At 42.8% G+C, this 21,250-nt stretch overlaps 1 protein-coding gene across 1 annotated transcript in view; it reads left to right on the plus strand.

The window, feature by feature from the left end:
* VWA8 (von Willebrand factor A domain containing 8) overlaps positions 1–21,250 on the plus strand; it is a 1,423,713-nt gene that overhangs the window by 363,829 nt on the left and 1,038,634 nt on the right. Inside the window, exon 8 of the mRNA XM_069205432.1 lies at positions 3,645–3,753. Coding sequence (XP_069061533.1) covers positions 3,645–3,753 — 109 coding nt within the window. The remainder of the gene's footprint in view (positions 1–3,644; positions 3,754–21,250) is intronic.

The following is a 21,250-nucleotide window of genomic DNA, read 5'->3' on the forward strand; positions in this document are numbered from 1 at the left end:
TTTAATGATTGCAATGTGTGTATTTTGTCAGCTAAGCACTGGAAAACTCACGAAACACCTATACATATGGTTCCCTTGCCCAGTGATGCTTAAAGGAAGGTTGCTTTAGAGTTTGCTTACCTTTTTGAGATGTTACCTACAGAGCAAAAGTATATGCTGGTGTTAATTGATTATTTATTAAAGTGGGTCGATTTTAATTTTGTTTCTGTTCCCAGCACCAATTCCGTAATTACATTTTTGGAAAAAATCTTTTATGTGAAGGTACCCCTAAAGAACCTGTCACAATAAATGGTACACATTTCACTTCTATGCTGGTGAGACATTTTATTGTGTAAGTGCACATCAGACGTGCTTGTTGTTCTGTATTCTCCCTCTTCCAATGGCCTAGTGGAGAGGATGAATAGGTTTTTGAAAGAAGGTATCCATACAGCCATAGATTTGGGGTGTGATGCTGAGAACGTTATGAAACATAAATTGTGGTCATACCTTAACAACTTCACATAGTACTGCTGGTGTTTAACAATTTAAGCTGTTATGACGAAAAACTCACCGGACCAACGTTTGACCTAACTGGATGAAAGCCTTCCAGAATGGCTCGGATAATTTAATTCAAGGCGAGGGGAAGGAACTTGCTAGCAAAGTGTCTCGGCAACAAAACATTTTTAAAGATAATTTTGAGAAAAAACATCACATCAAGTTGATCTCTTTTGAAGTTGGAGAATAGGTTATTATCAGTTGAGGAAGAGAGAGTCAAAGTCTGTCTCCTATGCAAAGTGCTAGGTGTCCAGAGGTGCAGTTTTGATTTTGGGAAAAGGGTGGTGGAGTTAAAGGAGTTTAGTAATGTTATTGCAGGAACAAGTTAGAGAATGTTGTCTTGTAAGCTGTTAATCATGGAGTTAGTTTATATAGCTCCAGGTGGCTCAAATCTGTTTAACCAACTGCTGTGTGCTGCAGTGTTCTTTCCCAGTTGTTCTCCAAAGGTGTTTTTCAATATTTTACTTCTTCTGCAGCCTCCGTGTCAAGTTTGCTTACATCCTTTGATACTTCAGTGCTTCGCAAGCTGCACAGTGAAGCTAGCAGTTGTAGTTATGATTCTGAAGTTTCTAAAGTTCCACGTGGTTTTGAGTTCTCCAGCTGTAGATGTCTTCTTCTCACTGTACTCATAATCCCTCTGTGTCTGCGAGGTATAAGGATTTGTGTTTGCATGTATCTCTTTTTCTTTGTTTGTTAAAGGGTGAAGATGATGTAATCATAAGGGTTTATGTTTACTACTGTAAATATAATGCCTTGTGTATTTGCAGGGCAACTGCGCTTGCCTGTACATACTTCTATACTCTTGCCGTGGCTTCCACTTCTGAGTTCTGGTCTCTGCCTGCTGTTTGGGTGAACTGTGCTTTTTGGACAGTTAATCCCGGATATTGGACGGCAGAGGTTGCACTGGTCATGGGCTCCCTTGTTGTTTATTACATTTTCCTCTTAACTACTGAAACTTGTGGAGACTCTTTCTGCCTACAGCTGCTGTTACTGAATGGCAGCTGTAGCAAGAGGCACACATGCAAATGTGCAGGCCTACTAAGGAGATATCACTCAGTGACAATAGCCACTGAGGTACAGTAGTGTTTAGTGCCCATTTTCAATCTGCTTCTCTTCTTTGCGTAGTTTTCACAAACTATACAGTAAGTGAAACTGCAACAAAAAGGCCCGGCACTGAGGATAGAACCCAGCTCCAAAAACAACTGCAAAGAGATTTTCTCCCTTGTCAAAGAATTCTCCAACCCTGGAGCCACAACCAACACCATCACAACTTTGCAAGAACTCTGCAGAACCTCTCCAACTTCTTTCACAACAAAACCACAAAGCTCTACAGCAACTTCAGCCCGCAGCCCAACCTAGAAGACATCATCGACTAACTACCTATGACAACAAGCAATGACAATCACCAACCTGACTGGACACCACTCACCAATGAGGACACTGCCGCAATCTTGAAATCCATACATTCAGGAACCCCCACAGACCCATGCCCCCACAACATCCACAACTTAGGAGGATCTACCATCAACCCTGCACTCATATCCATCATCAACACATCCATCAAATGTGCGACATTTTCGATCAACTGGCAGCACACAGAAGTCAACGCCCTCCTAAAGAAACCATTGGCCGACCCTCGCGAACTCAGCAACTACGAACCAGCGACAACAAACATCTCTCCAGCCACCTGGAAGATCACCAACTACTAGACAGCATGCAATCAGGTTTCTGCAGCAGCCACAGTACAGAAACCACCCTCAATGCGGCCATCAAGGGCATCTTGACCATCCTCCACCTCAGAGACACCACAGCTCACATCCTGCTCAATCTCTCCGCAGTCTTTAACACTGTATTTCACTACACCCTCGTCTCAAGGCTACACCACACTGGAATACGAGCTAAAGTGGATATCCTCCTTCCTTCCTCACAGGCAGAACACAGAGAGTCAGGCTCCCACCATACACCTCCGAACCTAAAAAAACTCATCTCACAGCCCAGCACTCTTCAGCATCGCAATGATACCCGTCACAGGCATCACCAGAGCCTATGTGTGCGACGTCATATCCTATGCAGATTACATGCAGTTCATCCTATCCCTGACAGACAACGCCAACACCACCAGAAATAACTTTACAAACAGCATTACCTGAGTGGCAGACTGCATGAAACAGAACTGCCTGAATCTTAACATAGACAAATCAGAGGTACTGGTCTTTTGAAACAAAAGCTCACCCTGGTACTCCTCCTGTAGCCAGCAGAACTAGGACCAGGCCAGTCCCATCGGAACAAGCCAAAAACTTAAGTCTCATCCTGGACAATAAACTCACCATCACACCTCATGTAAAAGCTGTCACCACCTCTTACTTCATCAGCCTATGAATGTTACATAGGAGCTTCAAGTAGCTACCCCAAACAGCCAGACGCACCATCACTCAAGCCCTCATCATGAGCAGGCTAGACTACAGCAATGCACTCTATGCCGAAATCCCAATCCACCTTACACAGAGACTCCAGACCATTCAGAATGTTGCCACGAGACTCATCTCGACCCCTCTCGCCACACCTACATCTCACCTCAGCTCAGGACCCTCGGACTCTCAACACCTCCCTGATCCCCTTAAGGGTGAGGCACTTCCTTATTAGTAGCACTTAGACCAAAAAAATCATGCAGATAATTGCGTGTCACCCTTGTTAGGGTTCCAGATGAATTATCTCACCACAATGCCCATTTTTACCTTGAGTGATACTATGTTCATGATTTGTAAACAAAAGATTTACATTGAATATTCTGGCTCTCTCTTACCCATCCACATCCTTACATAGTTAATAATGTTGACATATTTAAGCATTTTAATAGACTGGCTATACCAAGAACCAAAATGAGAGCATATTGTTGCCTTTAAGTTAGCGTATAGAAAAATGCTTATATTTCCTGCTACACCACTAGTCTATCTGTTGTTCTGATATAACATATTGCTTTCGAGATAAAGGCTTATTTCCCACTATATGCATACACTGTTCTTTGCACTGAAAATGTTTCTTTTATATTACAGTACCAACAATGCATTCCGATTTTGGTTTCAAGAACACTTATTCCCTTTTCTTTCCAGAGTAACACAGCTTTTGTCCTTTGCAACAACACTCTGCTCTCAGGAATCGTCCACTATTGGTCTTCCAGACTTTCCCTCAGATAATCTGCCTGCAGCTATTCAGATTCTGGTATGTATAATATGTTCACTCAGGACATTTTGGAGTTTGTACAGGTAGACAATGACCCTAAATTAGAGCTCTAAATCTGCGACAAGAGGCCAGTGTGGCAATAATGTCATAGCATGTTATTAACTCTGGATTTAAAGTCCAAAGCAAAAATGGGGAATAACACGAAGTAATAAGGCTACTTCATATTGTTGTGCGATCATGTGCAGGGTGTTACCTTTTTCAGTGGTGATACCTACTTATGAAATATCCATGAACTAATTTGGTCTTTCAGCATGATTCTAAATCATTGTTAGCGGACCAAATCAGGTAACCTCCAAGTTTTGCTATTAAGCAGTAATCTAAGTAATGATGATTGTCTATTGGGCTTCGGATCTCTCTTGGTCAGTTGAAATCATTCATTTGATTTGATTGGGTTGGAGCATAACTGTGCATCACTCCAGACACCCCAGACTTAGTCATGGTGGTCCTGGATAAGGGATATGCTCTCGGTGAGAACTATGTGTTATGGTGAATTTGAACTGTTCTTGTAGTCATTGACTGGCTAGTGTAAGAAAGTTGGTTATTATTCACAGGTGAGAAAAAGATTCTGTCTACTGGAAGCCAAGTAGCCTTTTGTAGCACTTTATTCTTAGGGTAGCACGGCCTACTCAGGGGAGTTGATATAGGCTACTACCCCAGGCCACAGGCACACAACAAACAACACACAATACATCAGTGTCCAGTGAGGGATTTTACTTATGAAAAGGAAAAATACTTTATTATGCACACTCAATACTACACATTCATTTACAAATATATACACAAAGGCAGGTGGGAATACCTGTGGTGACACCTTTCTAACAGTTCATTCCCCTAGCTACCCCTGAACTTATGACCACAGTAACTCCAACCTACAATAGACACAATACAATGAAGTGCTGTTATCAAAAGTTAGGCCTAATTGCTTTGTATGGGTATCATCACATCAGTAGAAGCATAAATATTTCACATCAAACCAACGCAGAACCATTAAATTGATTAAGGAAAGTACCATCCTACAATGACATTCGTTAATACCTACAATAATTCAATGGACTGGGAAAATTGTGTTTTGCTCCTGATGCCGCGTTCCAGCCACCAGGAGTGGTTTCTTCAGTCTTCCTACCCTCTAAATGTTGCACTGTTTGAGGAGGCTGACTTTTACTGCTTTCTCTTTTTTACAGAACCTTTCTCCTCTCTGGGCAGTCCAGGTGCCCCAAAGCAGTGTGCCCTCTCTACTTTCACCCTCCAGGTCCCATAGCCTCTTTTGGAGACTTGCAGAGTTCCTGAGTCTGCGGAAGTCAGGGGTCCCACTCCAGGGTCTTGTCCAGCAGGTCCATCTCTCTACTGTCTCCATAGGTGTAGGGGACACCAGTGCCACTAGCCCTGCTGAACAGAATCCTAGTTCGTGGGTGTCAACTAAGGTCCACACATCTTGAAGTCCATTTCTGCAGGAGCCAGGGGTCTTCTCACTTCCAGCTGGACATTCCTCTTGGCGGCATTTTTTGTTATAACCCAAGCATACGAAACCCCTCTATCCTGGAAATAACCTGGTCAGACCACAAAGCTATACAGTTTGACATTCCAACTTTCATATTGGATGGGGCCCATAAGTCTGCTCATAAATATTTTGTTTCCCACGCCTGGCATAAAATACAACCCTCTGAACTTAACTCACTACTAAGATCCTCTGCAGCAGTCCTTACTAAGGACCCAGATCAAATGTCAGAGGATTAATCCTCAGGGCTGAAATCTATGGTTGATATCTTAGCTCTGCCTAAAACTAGAACCAGTACCAGGAATAAACCCTTCGCGCCATGGTTTATTGAACACACGAGAGCCCTTAAGCAGAGCTGTCGCAGGCAGGAACGAATCTGGAGGAAGGGCTACAATCCTTAGGAGAGACAAAAATATGAAATGTGCATTGCAGGACATAAAAAACAGTCTCTGATCGAAAAATTGTCATACTTCACTAAACAAATTGAACACACTAAGGATTCCACTAAAGAACTATTTCAGACAATCATAAGGCTTAGTTCCACACCTTATAGCGAGACAATAGGTGGGAATCCCTCTTTCTGTAATCAACCAGCCCTTTAAAAAAAAAAAAGGTTAAGGACATTTTTGGCATGTTTTCCTTAAACCAAAACGTAGTTTGTGCTGATAATATTTTGCCAACAGATCCTCCAGCCTTGATCTTCCAAGATTCACATTGCGTACTGTGGAGCAAGCATCACAAGCCATCCTTACTACCAAATCTGGTTCTCCCCTTGATCTCTGTCTACCAGCTGTGCGACATTTGGCACCACATTCAGTTGCTACTTTCCTCACCGGAATCTTTAATTAGATGTTTAAATCTTGTTCCTTTTTAAGTATCTGGAAGGATGTATCAATTCTCCCTCTTCTAAAAATAAAATAAAAAAAATAATAATAATCTCAACCTTCTTGATACTAACAGCTATCAGCCTATTTCTCACCTTCCTTTTCCAGCCAAAATTGTTGAGAAGGCCATGAGCCAACAATTGACCTCCTTTATAGAAAGTAATGATCTATTGGATGATACCCAATTTGGGCTTAGGAGTGGCCATAGTGCGGAGACGGCATTGATTGTGGTCAAGGAGGAAATTAAAGCAACATTGGACAATGGAGGTGGAGCAGCTCTAATCCTTCTTGACCTATCCGCGGTCCTTGATACGGTCCGTGATCTTCTGGCTGACCGGTTGAGCAAACTTAGTATAAAAGTGACTGCATTATCTTTGCTCCGCTCCTTTCTGTCTGGCTGTGTGCATTTGGTCTCATTGGGTGAATTCACCTCAGAGCCTTTTTCCCTACCCTGCAGGGTTCCCCAGGGTTCCTCGCTGAGCCTTACCTTGTTTAGTTTGTATGTGATACCTCTTGCCTCTCTGAATCAAGTCCTTTGGGTTTTCTTTGGTATTGTAAGCCGACGATACCAAGATTGTGGTCTCCCTTACTAATAATAATCAGACCACAGGGGAGACCTTTCGGAACTGCAGGTCCGCAGTCAGCATCTGGATGAACAACAACTGCTTGAAATTAAATCAAGCAAAGACGCGGAAGTGCTCTTACTAGGAAATAATCTTTCGTTCTGGTCCCCAGATTGGTGGCCTCCAGACTTTGACACTCTTCCCATGTCAGCCAAAAAGGTGAAGAAATTTAGTGTTGTGGTTGATGACAAACTCATTTATAAAAATCAAGTTAATTCCATTGTCTCCTTTTCCTTCTGGATGTTGAAAGCTCTCAAGAAGATCTTGTGATTTTTTCCTTCTGATGTATAGAAGACAGCGGTCTCTGCTCTTGTACTGGCCAGGTTAGATTATTGTGATGGGCTCTATCAGAACTTGCAAACCGGCCTGTTAAACAAGCTACAAATTCCACAGATTTCAGCTGCTCGGCTTTTACTCTGGATTCCTAATTTTCATTCAGCAGCTCTGGGCCCTGAAGGCTCTTCATTGGGTCCCAGTCAAACAGTGTTTAACCTTCAAGGAGCTGTGTATTGTATTCAAGGCACTACACGGGCATTGTCCAGCATATTTGTGCAGAAGCTTCACCTGGTACCAGCCTAAAAGAACCTTACGGTCAGGCTCCAGTAACAACGTACTGGTACCCCCTTTTAGGCACTATTCTTGGGGGGGGGGGGCAGAGGCTTTATTTGATGTACTGTCCTGCAATGGAACAGCCTTCCAACCCATCTGAAATTAGCCACTTCTCTTTTCACCTTTACAGACATGCTCAAAATGTAGCTTTGCACATTCTGCATGGGTCACTCATAATTTTGTGTTACACCACTGCACTAACCCGCAATTCAGTTATATCTATTTAAGTCATGTGTAAATGCACTGACTATAACAATATCACTGGCTACTTGCCAAGTCCCAGCATCAACAGCATGAATACTGCCACGAGTCTGAGGCAGACCAAAGGATGTGCCTCACAACTTCCTGGATGTGTATACCAGTGAGTTAAACATCAGAAATGGTTCCATGAGGAGTTTGTGTACTTTTTGGGCTCTCCAAAATATGTGTAGCCTGTCACCATCCACCGGGGTCACTAATTGAAGAGCGTCCATTCGCATCCAAGTCTGCGGGACAACCTGCTTGGACAGTGTCATGAAAGCCAACAAAGAGCATAATAGCAGGTCTGGCACATTGGGTGCTTTCGTGTGATATCCTATGCTGGGCGTATCTGGCTACCATCATCAGTATAGGAGAATATCTGAGTGGCATTAGATATAGAAAAGGAAATGGTACTCCAGCAAGGAGCCCACATACCGAGCCACCTTCAAGTCGTACCTTAGCAATACCACCAACTACTGAAAGTTACGTAGAGGAGCCAACTGCATTGAAGCCAGCTCTAACCACAACAAAGAACTCTTCAACATTGTCAGATAGTCCTCCAACTCCTCATCCACCGAAAACATCCTTATCTCTGCTCAGGAACTCTAGGGCTCCCTGGCGGACTGCTTCCACAACAAGATCTCCACCATCTACAAAAACTTTGAAACCCAGCCCACCAGCACTGAAACCCTCAGCCTCCTCGCTTCCACAGATGCAAATCCCGATGCTATCTCCAACCACCTGCTCACCACCTGGGGCCAGCTCACCACACAAAACAACACAGCCATCATGAACACCATCCGCTCTGGAGCACCCAGAGACCCCTGTGCCACTACATTTTTAACCTCAGGAGCAAGATGATCAGCAGTGAGCTCACCACCATCTTCAACTCATAACTCATGGCCACCTCCCCCAAAGTATGGAAACACACAAAAGTCAACCCCTTTCTCAAGAAACCTTCCTCCGACCCCAACAAACTCAAGACCTATTGTCCAATTTCCCACCAATTTCCAGGAAAAGGCCATCAACCACCAACTCACAGAATACCTGAAGTTCAACAAACTTCTTGACCCCTCCCATTCCAGATTCTGCACCAACCACAGCACCGAAACTGCCCTGATTGCCGCCACTGACAATAGAGCCCTCCTCGACAGGGGAGAAACTGCAGCCCTGATCCTCCTCAACATCTCAGCATCGCTCACCACTGTATCCCATCACACCCTCACCAAGAGGCTTCATCACATCGAAATCCAAGATGATGCCCTTAAATGAGTCACATCCTTCCTCTGCGGTTGAGCCCAGAGAATCTGCCTACTACCTTTCACCTTGGAACCTAAGAACAACATCTGCGGTGTCCCTCCAGGCTCGTCCCCTCAGCCCTACACTGTTCAGCATCTACATGACCCCCTTGGCCATCATCGTCAGAACCCATGGAATGAACATCATATCCTACGCAGACGACACTGAGCTCATCCTCTCACTGTCAGAAGACCCCTTCACTACGAAGGCCAATTTCTGCAGGTGCATGACAGGTGTCGCCAACTGGATGAACAACAACTGCCTAAAACTCAAAACAGACAAAACGGAAATGCTGATCTTTGGAAACAATTCGTAGTAGCCTACCGAACAAGGACCAGTACCCACTCCAGTAGACCATGCTTGCAACCGTGGCATCAACCTGGACCGTAAATTCACCGTGAAAAACCAGATCAACGCAGTTTCCTCCTACTTCCTCACTCTTCGCATGCTTTGTAAGATCTTTAAATGGCTCCCTGTCAACACCATTCAAGCCCTAGTCACCAGCCGAATAGACTACTCTACCCAGGAAACACCACGTGGCTCCTGAAGAGACTACAGACCATATAGAATTCAACTTCCAGACTCATCCTTGGTCTCCCCAAATGGACTCACACCACCCTCCACCTCAAGAAGCTTGACTGGCTCCTCATTCAGAGGAGATTGCTGATCCACACCTGCAAGGCTCAGCATACATCAAGCACTGCCTGAACTATCACCAACCCTCCAGACACCTGTGCTCCACTTCCCTCTCCCATACACAAAGTTCTGGAATTATCTCCACCTTCACCTACGGACCACATCCTGTCTTCTGGAGTACTGGAAAGGTCTCAAGACCTGACTGTTCAACTGAACCCCTTAACCATGTTTGCAGCACCTGGATACCCTTATCACTGATTAGCTGCGCTCTATAAATCCTGTTTGATTGATTGATATTTTGAAGATAAGTTGTTTCTAGTAAACTGGGCTCAACTACTCAACATGCCACCCATTGCAACTGGGGAGCTAGGTTGTGTAGTTCCAAATCGGGGCACTTAACCCATCCTAAGCATTAAGGAGTTGCAGTTTATGCATTGATGTCTTGTTTCTGCGTCATCAAGAGCCTCTTCCGTTACACTTTCTTCGGGTCGTGGGGGAAATTTTCAGCTGTTTTATCTCTAGGTTTTATCTTTCATAGTTTTTTCTGGCATGTCGGAAAACAATGGATCGATGTTTTAAAATTTCCCTCTATCGTGCATAAACTGACTGGAATATCTTCCTACGAGAGTAACTAAAAACATATATAAAACTTGTACATCGCTGAAAGTAAGTTATGCAATTTGTATTAAAAACATGCATCTAAGCTTGTAATTGAAACTGATTTGTTTGTAACTGGACATTATGGGGCTATCAACAAACAGGCGCACTCCTGGTGTCCCATACAAAATGCAGATACATTTCCTCCAATTAATCTAACACATTCAATTTAATAGTAATGCAGTTTGCAGATTTTGTAAAAACGTCAATGAATGGTACTGTATACTGTCAAACAAAAGACTAACTGAACACTATGACGATAAGAGCAGCCAGAATAGGAAGACATGAATAAGATGTCTCCCATTGTAACCAGATCAAGTGGCTATCTAGAATGGTTAACTAGGCTGAGATGGGGAAAGGAATTTTTATTTGAAGCAATTATTAAACCCAGTGTATAGACAATTTCTTCAGAATTATAAATCAGGCAGAATATTACTTGCAAAAGTAAAGTCCTTGTATCTTTTTCTCTCTAAAAATGTTTGACTTCTGTTGAATACTTCCAACCCCAGATTCCTCACCTTTAAAATGTCCCCAGGTGCCAGACTAAATCTGGAATTTGTAAATGCAATTGCTCCAGCATGCCTCCATGTGTTGCTGTTGGGCTCTGCAACAACGTTGTGCTGCCACATAAGTTACAGAACAAAGCCTCATTTAGGCACCACCCTGTATGCTGACGTTCTTTCCGCACTGTTAGATGTGAATCTGGAGCACCACTTCCAACTTTGTCCATCTACCTATGAAATACCAAACAAAAGAACTACAGGGTGCCAGGGGAAAACAATATCTTCTCACAAGCCACTAGGTTTTCAGCCACGCTGTGTCTGCAGAAATCTGTTGTATGTTTGGATCCACGCATGTGCCTCTGTTGCCTCTGGTCCGGTCATAACTCAAAGTCAAGCAGCAAGTATGCCCTGATTGGTTAGAGAGTGGGAAGCTAAGTTATATATCACAGAAGACAAGCCGTGGAGCCATTCTCATTCCAGATCGGGGAGCAGCTCTTGCTCCAAATCACGGTCCAAGTACGTCCAAGTCCAAATCAGAAGATGACCAAATGGGATTTGCCCCCCTCTTGTCACTCGAAATAAGGCAAGAAGCCATGTAGTTGTCACTATAAGAGTGCATCCCTTCCTGCATCTACTTGATACTGAATGCTTCCAGAGGCTGATCCTAGCATGCTCTAAGTTCCTTCCCGCTAACTTCGATGCCTCAGCAGATTAGTGCCTTGAAGGAGAACTTCAAAAGCATCTGAACACGTTTTTAGATTTGCCTACGGACCCTTTGAATGAAAAAAGAACCTAATTGGGTACTCTTTTTGGCAATTTTAATTCAGATTTGTAGACCCCATAAGTACATAGTGTTGAGTGCTTCCTCCGTGAATGAGATAGAGTTCACCAAGATGTATTGACATTCCAGACGAGGACTCAGTGAAGAAGCATGGCACAGACTAACTGTGGGTGAAAGTCCTTAAATAATTAAATACGACTTAAAATCATTTCTTCAATGCTACACGGATTGCAATACTAAAAAAGTGGTCAACCTCTCTGTAATTGTTTGCAGCCACTGGGAAGGTGAGTTAGCCCACGGAAATAATTTTTTCTCCCCATAAGTTCCAGTCCCTTACGGAGCACGAGCTCCACATCACCCTGCTGGAACTTTGTGCCATTCATTTGGCCTTGAAATCGTATCTACTGACGATTAAAGGTAGGCTGGTGCATGTCCTCACGGACAGCACAGGGACAACGTGGTAGTCTAACAAAAAGGGCAGAATGGAGTCCTCGGTCTTGTGCCAAGAGGGTTTACGCCTTTGGAGGTGGCTGGATTAACATGGGTTCTTCATGTTAGTTAACCACCTGGTAGAGTCAGTGAATGCTAGAGTAGATGAGTTTAGAAGATGTTAGATGATGGATCAGCATGCCCTGGCTAGAGCTGTTCACCACAGCTGAGAATGTTTAGAGTTGAGACTGCACTGTAGAGTTTCTGCGGCTAATAATTAGATGCTTTCTGTCAGCAGTGGAGAAAAGGCCTTTTGTATGCATTTCCACACCTACCTGCCCTGCTTCGAGTTCTGAAGAAGGTCAGGACAAACCAGATACAAGACATCTTCATAGCTCTGGGTTGGCCCAGGAGAGTGTTGTACCCTGTATCTTAAGCCTGATCATTTGCCTTCCAATCCGACTTCCACTTCAGGAGGACATGAACAGGCCAAGGTTCTGTACCGGATTCTTCACATTATAGACCTCAGCGCATGGAGATGGAACAGTAATACGCGAGCAGTCTTAATTTGCCATCTGAGGTGATGGACATAATCCTCCCAGCCAGGAATTCCTAGATCAAATCCATGTATTCAAGGTACTGGGAAAGGTTTGTGGTCTGATGTTGTAATCATCACCTTTATCCTCTGCAGACCACGTAATCAGATGTTTTGTTGTTTGTTCGCTGGCTTTTGGCACAGTTCAAGGTTAAATGTAGGCAGTTTAAGCTTTTAAGTTTAGGCAGTAGGCAGTTTAAGCTTTTCTATACTTGCATAACCAACCTTCCCATTTCAAATCACATGTTGTGATGCTATTCCTGAAGTGTTCCCCACAAATAGTTCCTATGAAACCTCTTTCATTTCTCAAGTAAGACAGTATTTCCTATTACAATCACTTCTGTACGCTGTGTCAGTGAATTGCAGGCACTGTCGGTGAAGCCCCATACACTACATTCTTTCCTGACAAATTGGTTGTGCCTCCCCTTCCATGTGAGACTATCACTCTTCCTGCATTTTTCTTTCTGAGTGAGAGAGGAGCAGAGACTTCATTGGCTTGATCTCAAGACAGCTTTATGGTTTTATATTGAATTCACAAAGGAGTACCACATTATCAATCATCTCTCCATGGACTTTACTGCTGCCAAGAATGGGAAGGTGGTGAAGAGAAGGACTCTAGCGCAGAAGGAGCCCCCTTAGGGTCTACGGGCCTATTCCAGCAGGGCTAAAGCCACCACAAAGGTGTTATCAAGGTTTAGTATGGACAGGCTGTAATACGGGCGTCCATTCACACACTGACCAAGTGATAGTGCCTTGACAGCTAGATCTGCAGAGGGCCATTTTCATCGTTCTGTCCTGGAAGACATTTTTGTTTGAGTCTACTCCTCAGACCATCCACTTTTTGGGAGGTACTGCTTGGGTATCTATTCCAAACGTGAGGAATCCATGGATAGAAGTATCAGTCAGAAGCAGAAGTTACTTACCTGCGGTACAACTCTTTCTTGTAACTACTCTGTTCAGTCTCAGAATCACCACTGTTCTTTGGCCTCCCCATTCTGTGGAGAGGGCACGTGCACATACAGAAAAGGTAATAATAACTGGTGTTCTTTTGTGTAAAGTAAAAACACAAATTTTAGTAAGATATCTCCATTCTCCTAGATGACGATACCATGATGATTTGAGTGCGAGAAGCTGACATTGCTGTGTGTTGAAAGGGGAGCAAATGGGAAACCTCGGTAAACCCTACCCCTATTTCCAACTCTTTGTCCAGCTTTCTTCCTGGCTTATCCTGTTTAGCTTCCACGTCCTATTATTTTTCTGATTTCTTGCTCATAGCTGTCCCTCTTTTGTCATGAGTCCTTTCCCTTCCCGCCATTCTCCCCACCATTGGCCTTGCTGCTCCTGATCAAGGTTATCTAACCTTTCCTGTCCCTTGCCTCACACCCTGGGAAGGTTCTCTGCCCCCAACATTTTTCACTCCTGTTTCTATTAAGATTAATTTCCGATCACCCTTACCCACATTCCAAGGATCCCTGGCTCCATCTTTTGTCAGCCTCACTCTGCATGAAAGATCCCCGTCACTACATCTGGCTCACCACACTCCCCATCATGGTTTCTAGTCCATCCCTTTGCCCTCTCCCATCTCGCAGTCATCAGTACTGGAATTCGGCCTGACCGCTGGAACACTTTCTGTTAGTAATTGTCTGCCCAGAAGGTCTGATGTTCAGTGCACAACAGGACTGCACTGGTGGTAAGGGGTAGGAGAGAAGGTTCCCCCAATTACTTAACAGCGATCTTCATATCAGTGAGTATTACTTTTTCTCCTTCCAGTCCTAGATCATGGTGAACAATCTTTGTGGTTATCAACCCTTGCACACATCCTGTAAGATCAGGTTGCATCTAGGACAACCACTCTCACAGACGTTTCATTGATGTACCCCTGCAGCTGAGATCCTATCAACATTTTTTAAATGTTCTAGAATGGCCCCTTTATTCACTTCGGTACCCCAATTTTCAATTCGCAAGAATATAACAAGCATCAAACATTATTTGATACGCCATGCCAGATGCCCAAATGTTGAAACATATTAAATTCTATTCTCAGATAACAAAAAGGTTAGTTAGTACCACTTCCTAAGTCTAATGCTATGGAATCTCCTTTTTGGAGAGTTTAGCAAGTCATGAAGGCATTTTGCAGAGACATTGTGCCGCTTCCATATACATGTACATTAAACGTGCCTGTACTCTGTCCGGTGTGGTTTCAGAAAGGTTTCAAGGACTTGATGCACCAATAAGGGGTCGAAAGAATCACCCAGGCTCCATAATTGCTACCGTTGCAAAATACTCGAGAGATCAGCACAAAGGGGGGTAAATACAGACAAAAGACTTCCTAACTAATAGACAGATAGGAAATCCACTGTCTGTGCCTGAGTGTCTCCGCTAAAGCACCATCGGAGAAAAACTTTGCTTTTGACGGCTACTATATCCAGCAGATTTAGAAAAGATTTAGTTAAATATCTCCGTTGGAAAATAATTCTCTAAGTTAGAAAAATTCCTGCCACATTGTCTGCCTAAACATTCTCCAACCTTGGCATGTGTGCGACCTCCAAGTACGTGAGGTGCGTTTGTTCCATTGACCCAAATGAAGTATCTGGTTTGCCAGCACCCTTGAGTAGGTACAGGGAGCCTGTGGCTATCATGTTTTCCTTTGAGGAAACAACTGCCCGATTCTAAATGAATGCGCAAAATGATGAGGGGCATGTAGGATTTACATCAGTTCTCTTTGAGTGCCTTTTTCGCGGTCTAGTTGGCTTCCGCTGCTTCAGTGCTCAATATTGCTCCCCAATCTGTCTCACTCAGGGGTCTGTACGATTCAGGATGATTCTCTTTGGAAGGTTTTCATGTCCAATCACTATTACAGAGTTGCTCGTAGCCGAGACACTATAGGAAAGAAAAGCCCAGTTTAGGTGCAGACTGAACTGACAAAAGCGAAACACCGCACAAACCCAAGACTGATGGCCAATAATCTACTAAATGCCCCTCCCTGGCTGACCCACTCCTTGCTGATGTTCTGCTTCTGTAGGAACTGACGGAGTATGGCAGAGGCACTCGAAAAATATGAGGCAGCCAAAACAGAGAAATATGGTATAGACAGTATCCCAGATGTATACTCCCTACGGTTGCTGTGTCCAGGGGCGCTCTTCCTCATTATTGTAAGCATGAAGAAGAGGAAGGGAGCGGGAGGGAGTCCAGACTTGCACCAGTGTTTGCAAAAGAATGAGACACCCATGCACAGCGGCAGCAAATCACCTGATGTAAGCTGGCAGAGTCTCGGTACCATGCACAGCAGCTGAGAGACTCCATGGTTGTGCCAAGCACTGAGAGCATTTTTCATCGAGAAAAGTAATTGCCCGCCGCCGTTCATCGTCGATCACGAAAACAAAACACGCATCCCACTACAGCACCCCTGACTGTGGCCTGATGCACTCATGTTTAGACTGATTTCATTGAAGTAGCTTGAGTGCTTGTGAAACCAGTACAGACTTTCAGTTTGTGTACTCTGATGTTTCATTAACACCAAGCATGAACAAATGCAATTTTTTAAAGTAATGTTTACATTTTATGCCTGTTACTGTCCCACTTTGACATAAATATTAATGATGTATAATATTTGAGCATGTTTTGAATTGCTAATAAGCATTTATGAAGCCGACAGGTTTCGCTGTTTTTTTTTTTTAATATGCACCTATATAGTCACATGTACTTTCCATGCACACATTGATGTAGCTCACACATGCATAGGCACTGACCCAAACCTGCCACGTGCTTCAATCTATCACAGCGTAAGGCTGGGGTTGGCCACTGGCGTTGTCAAATCCCATAAACTTTATCCAATGTGCCACAGGCAGCCAACCTCCTTTTCCCAAGCCCCTTGTTCTGTGATGGCGGCTGCAACATTTTTCCTGAAGCTGCAGCCAGCCAGCCGGAGACTTTTTTAATTTACAGATCCATGTTGGGTGTGCAGACCCAAAATGAACAGTGGGACAAAACAGGTCCCTTGACCGATCAGATTTCATTATTTGTGTTTCTATAAATTAACAGGCACGTAGTCTTTAATTTAACCTCTTCATGCCCTATCAAAACATCGTTGAACACTAATTATGCCAAGTTTGGTGTAATTCCTTCCATTTAGCGTTTTTTTCTGTATCTGTGAGCAAACTTCCTTTGGGAATTAAAATGTAAAATTACCCCTCTCCCCCTCCCATTTGCATTAAACATGCCATGTTGACCTCAAGGTAGATGACGTTTTTATGTTTTATCTCAAGATTCGTCAAACAGCACCAAAGTTATTATGAAAACAAAAATATGCCTTGTCAATCGAAACTCTTACCTAACCATAACTATACAGGCCTTATCAATACCTGTGTAATGAATGTGTGTGTGTGTGTGTGTATATATATATATATATATATATATATATATATCTGTACACCCTGATAAAAACAATGTTACAGGGATGTTAAAAACCATATATATATATAGTTATACTTGTAGTCATACCTATTGGAAAAAAATATAACTCGTGGCCTAAAGTTACTTTATGGCACAAGTTATAGTTTCTTCAGATAAGTATGACTATAAGTATAACGTTAATGGCTGAATTTCTGTGTTTTTGTATGGGTAAAATGTCAGCCTAACTATAATGTCCCTCTAACGTTTGTGTTTTTTAGTGAATTTGTATGTTTTTTTAAAATGTAAATGAACATCTAACTACTGCAATTTAATACAACCAACACTGTGCACGGCCTTTGGCCGTGCACTGTGGATTTTGGTGTGTTAGTATTTCGTTTTTTATTTGTTGTTTGTTGGATCGGCGGATCCTTTGCAAGATTACACTGGGGGTCTTGCTGAGTGCCGCAGCAGATCCACAGATCCATGGATCTACCAAAAACTATATTTGTGCAATTGTTGCCCAGGAGGGGTCCATCAGGGATCCCACCATCTCTCTTAAGGGGTCAGAATACCTGTAACCTTATCCCTTTATTTTTATTTTATTTTTTTCTCCCCCGGCCCGATGTAAGAAAGAAAATGGTGGCTGCAACTTTCCTCTCAAGTTGTGGCCAACCAGTCAAGGCCTTGCTTTTCCTTCGGAGCCTTGCATCCTCCACAAGTGGATCCACGAAGGGTCCTCGTCCCTAGATGTCTATGTTTCTTTTTCCTTAAATAACTCCAAAACTCCTGAACAAGTTTACACATAATAACAGAAAGGGATCTTCCTGAACTAAGAGCTAGCTTTCTGCCAAATTTGGTGTAATTCCATCCAGTGATTTGGCTGTAGTAGTGTCTAAAACCCCTATTAGAAATTGCATGGGGAAAATAGGTTGTGGGGACCCCTCACCTCCTTTTCCTCAGCCCTGCTTGACAAATCACCCAGAAACTTTCCACACAGCAGCTAATGCATACTAGTTTTATTCAATAAAAAATAAGGTTAAAGCTTAGTTATAGTTAGGAAAATGTAGTTTCCATATGCAAACCAAGTTTAAACTACACAACCTTTAAAAATTCTAAAGTTATAGTTATGACTTTCATTTACAATTAATCCACCACCTTCAGCTCGCTAACCAGGCTCCACTAACTAAAACTATACAGTGTGGTACAGTTGCACAAAGTCAATAGACGTGGAGTAGAGTGGCATAGAGTTTAGTACAGTCTTGTGAAGTGGCATACATTGGAGTTGAATGTTGGACCGTGGAGAGGTGTAGAGCAGGGTATAGTACAGCAGTATAGAGAGGGATAACTTGCAGTAGAGTGGATCACACTGGAGTGGGGTAGTGCAGAATGGAGTAAAGTGTCATAGAGTGGAGTGATGTGCCACAGACTACAGTGGTGTGGAATGCAGTACAGTCGAGTGGCGTAGCATACAGTAGATTAAAGTGTCAGTAAATTTGAGTACTGTGTTGTACAGTGGAGTGTAGTGGGGTGTTATACAATATTGAAAGTGATGTAGAGTACAGTAGAGTATAGTGGCATACAGTCTAGTCGATTGTTGTAGAGTGGGTTAGTGTACAGTACTGTGTTGTGGAGTGTGTTACAGTGAATTGGCACACAGTGTTATAGACTACAATGGCATTCAGTGGTGTGGAGTGGCGTTCAGTGAAGTAGTGCAGTAGAGTACTGTGTCTGAGCAGAGTGGAGTAAAGTACTGTGCAGAGGCATACAAAGTTGCGTACAGTGTTGTATAGTGGACTGGAGTATCGAAGAGTAGAGTGTTGTACAGTAGTATGTGAAACACAGGAGCTGCGAAGAGAGGATTATTGTATTGTAGCGTACTGTACTCTATGCAACATCACACTACAACACTGTACTACACTGTGTCACTCTTCAACACTTTACTCCTATCTGTACCCCTTCACTCCATTGTACAACACTGTATTATACTGTATGCCATTCACGGCCTAAGGTAACTTTAACTCGCAACCCCACCATGCACTGCTAATTACCCGAAATATTACAGCACTCATGACAACTTTTATAACATCAATAAAAATATCAGTGAAACATTAGAAGTGGAATTTTTAAAGAAAGAACTGTTCATGTCGGGGCGCCAGTTATAGTTACCTTAGGCCATGAGTTATAGTTACTTGAAATAACTCTAACTGCTGAATTTCTCTGGCTTTCTGTGAGTAAATTCAGAACCTAACTATAACATCTCTGTAACCTTTGTTTTTTTAAGTGAATATAAATATATCTATAGATATATCAGCCACACTTTATAATACCATACTTAAAGTCTCTGCTTGACGTAGATCCTGCTTACCTCCATTTACTTGTATGTTCAGCCTAAGCCTCAGGAAAGTTCACATCACTAATTAAAACATGACCTATATCAATTCAGTAGAACAACTTGATATATATATATATATATATATATATATATATATATATATATATATAGGCATGCTCCCTAGAATGTTCTGTGTTAAAAACATACAAATCCCTTTTACAATGCACTAACACAATTCCCAAAGGTACAGAGTAAGACTCTCTAGATATGTTTTACAATAACTTAGTTCCCTCTGGAATTCACTGACTACTTTGTGATGAACAGACCACCCTTGAAGATGCACTATGTGCCATGCCTGCTTTTACATGATAGGAGATGGAATTTGCTATGGCTGCTCTGAGCTACATGTCACTGAATGCACTTATTCCGTTTTAACCAGTCCTACCTGACCATTATTTCTGTAATAAAAAAGAGAAATCACTATGCGACCAGTGGTGGAAAAAATGGAATCCTGACTGTTCATCTTACAATCTGCAGAACTAGTTTTGAAGAAGGGGATGTGTTTGTTGAGACACCAGGTGTGGTTTCAGGAACTTCAGACCTCCCTCAAGATAAGTATGAGAGGGACGCTAGGTAACCTTATAAATTATGAGCTACCCAGTTGCTACCTGTACAAATGCTGCTTTTGGGTCTCGCCCATCAGTCTGCAGTTTATTGCTTCTACTTCCGTCAGACACTTAATAACCTTCATCCTCATCTCAGCACCATCCCCTACTTTTTAGTGATGCTGTCACAGGAGGCTCAGTTCCGAATGGCACAGGAAGAATCTACATAATATCACACATGCTCAAACCTATCCCATAGAAGAACAAACAGGGAATACTCTTGGAAAATGCAACCCCCAATCTATTAACAAAGAAATGTCCCTCACGGTTATTGTGCATGCCTCCATGCGCAACTTGGATTTTATTAGAGGTTTCTCCTTCTGACCAGAGGGAATTAGTTATACAGTTAGTGGTGGGCGGCTATTTTGAGCATACTCTAAACTCTGAAAATGCCTGGAGTATTACTAAGTGATGCTTAGCAAATCTGAGTATGTCCATAGATTTACTTAACTAAAGATTATCCAGCTGTGGGTTTACAAATTTTAACAAGACCTCATCAGCATTATCATCACAGTCAGTATGTCTATAAACTGTACACATATCCACATGGGCATCCTGGCTGTGAAAGCACAATTTGGTAAAACTAAGCTGAAAGGAGTTTAGCTTGAGAGCAAAAACGTTTTCAGACATTGACTAAAATGTAAATGATCGTATGTTAAAAGCACTGGGACAGGTAGGGAGTTCCAGATATTGACTGTGACATACGAAAAAATCTGACCATCGACATGCCTCTGTGCACCATGGACACAACAAGCATTGAAGCGGAATGAAGAAAATGTATTTGTTAAGGGTTTGGTAAGTTGTATATAAATACAGCATTGACCATATGCATATGTATGATCAATGCTGACAATCTTTGAATACTGCCCACTTCTTACTAGGGCGCAAATGAAGACGCTTACGTTTGTGGGAAGTGGGGGCCCAAATGAGGAAGGCCACCAGAGTCTATCTTCCATATTTTGTGCAAGTTACAACTTTTGCAACTGATACTTAAGAAGCATCACATAGAGAGCATTGGAATAAACCAGTGGATAACCCACCCTAGCACAGAGAACTTAGAAGTGGGAATCTAGAGGTAAGAGAGGAATCACAGATTGGTCGCATGTTGAGGTAAGACTATTTGTGCAGGGCAACTTAAGTTGTCTTCAAAAATAAAACTCAAGATTAGTGATATGTGTACCCCAGGGTGGGACTGGAACCCAATTCTATCGGCCATCATTCACTAGACCATGTCGTTGAAGAGTCTTTTATAATCAGGCCCTCCGTGTTATCTGAGATAAGCTTAAGAAGAATTTCCTCTTGTCCTAGCGCAACTGTGGTCTGGCAAGAACAAAAA

This window comes from Pleurodeles waltl, chromosome 8, assembly GCF_031143425.1.
Source record: "Pleurodeles waltl isolate 20211129_DDA chromosome 8, aPleWal1.hap1.20221129, whole genome shotgun sequence".
NCBI lineage: Eukaryota > Metazoa > Chordata > Amphibia > Caudata > Salamandridae > Pleurodeles > Pleurodeles waltl.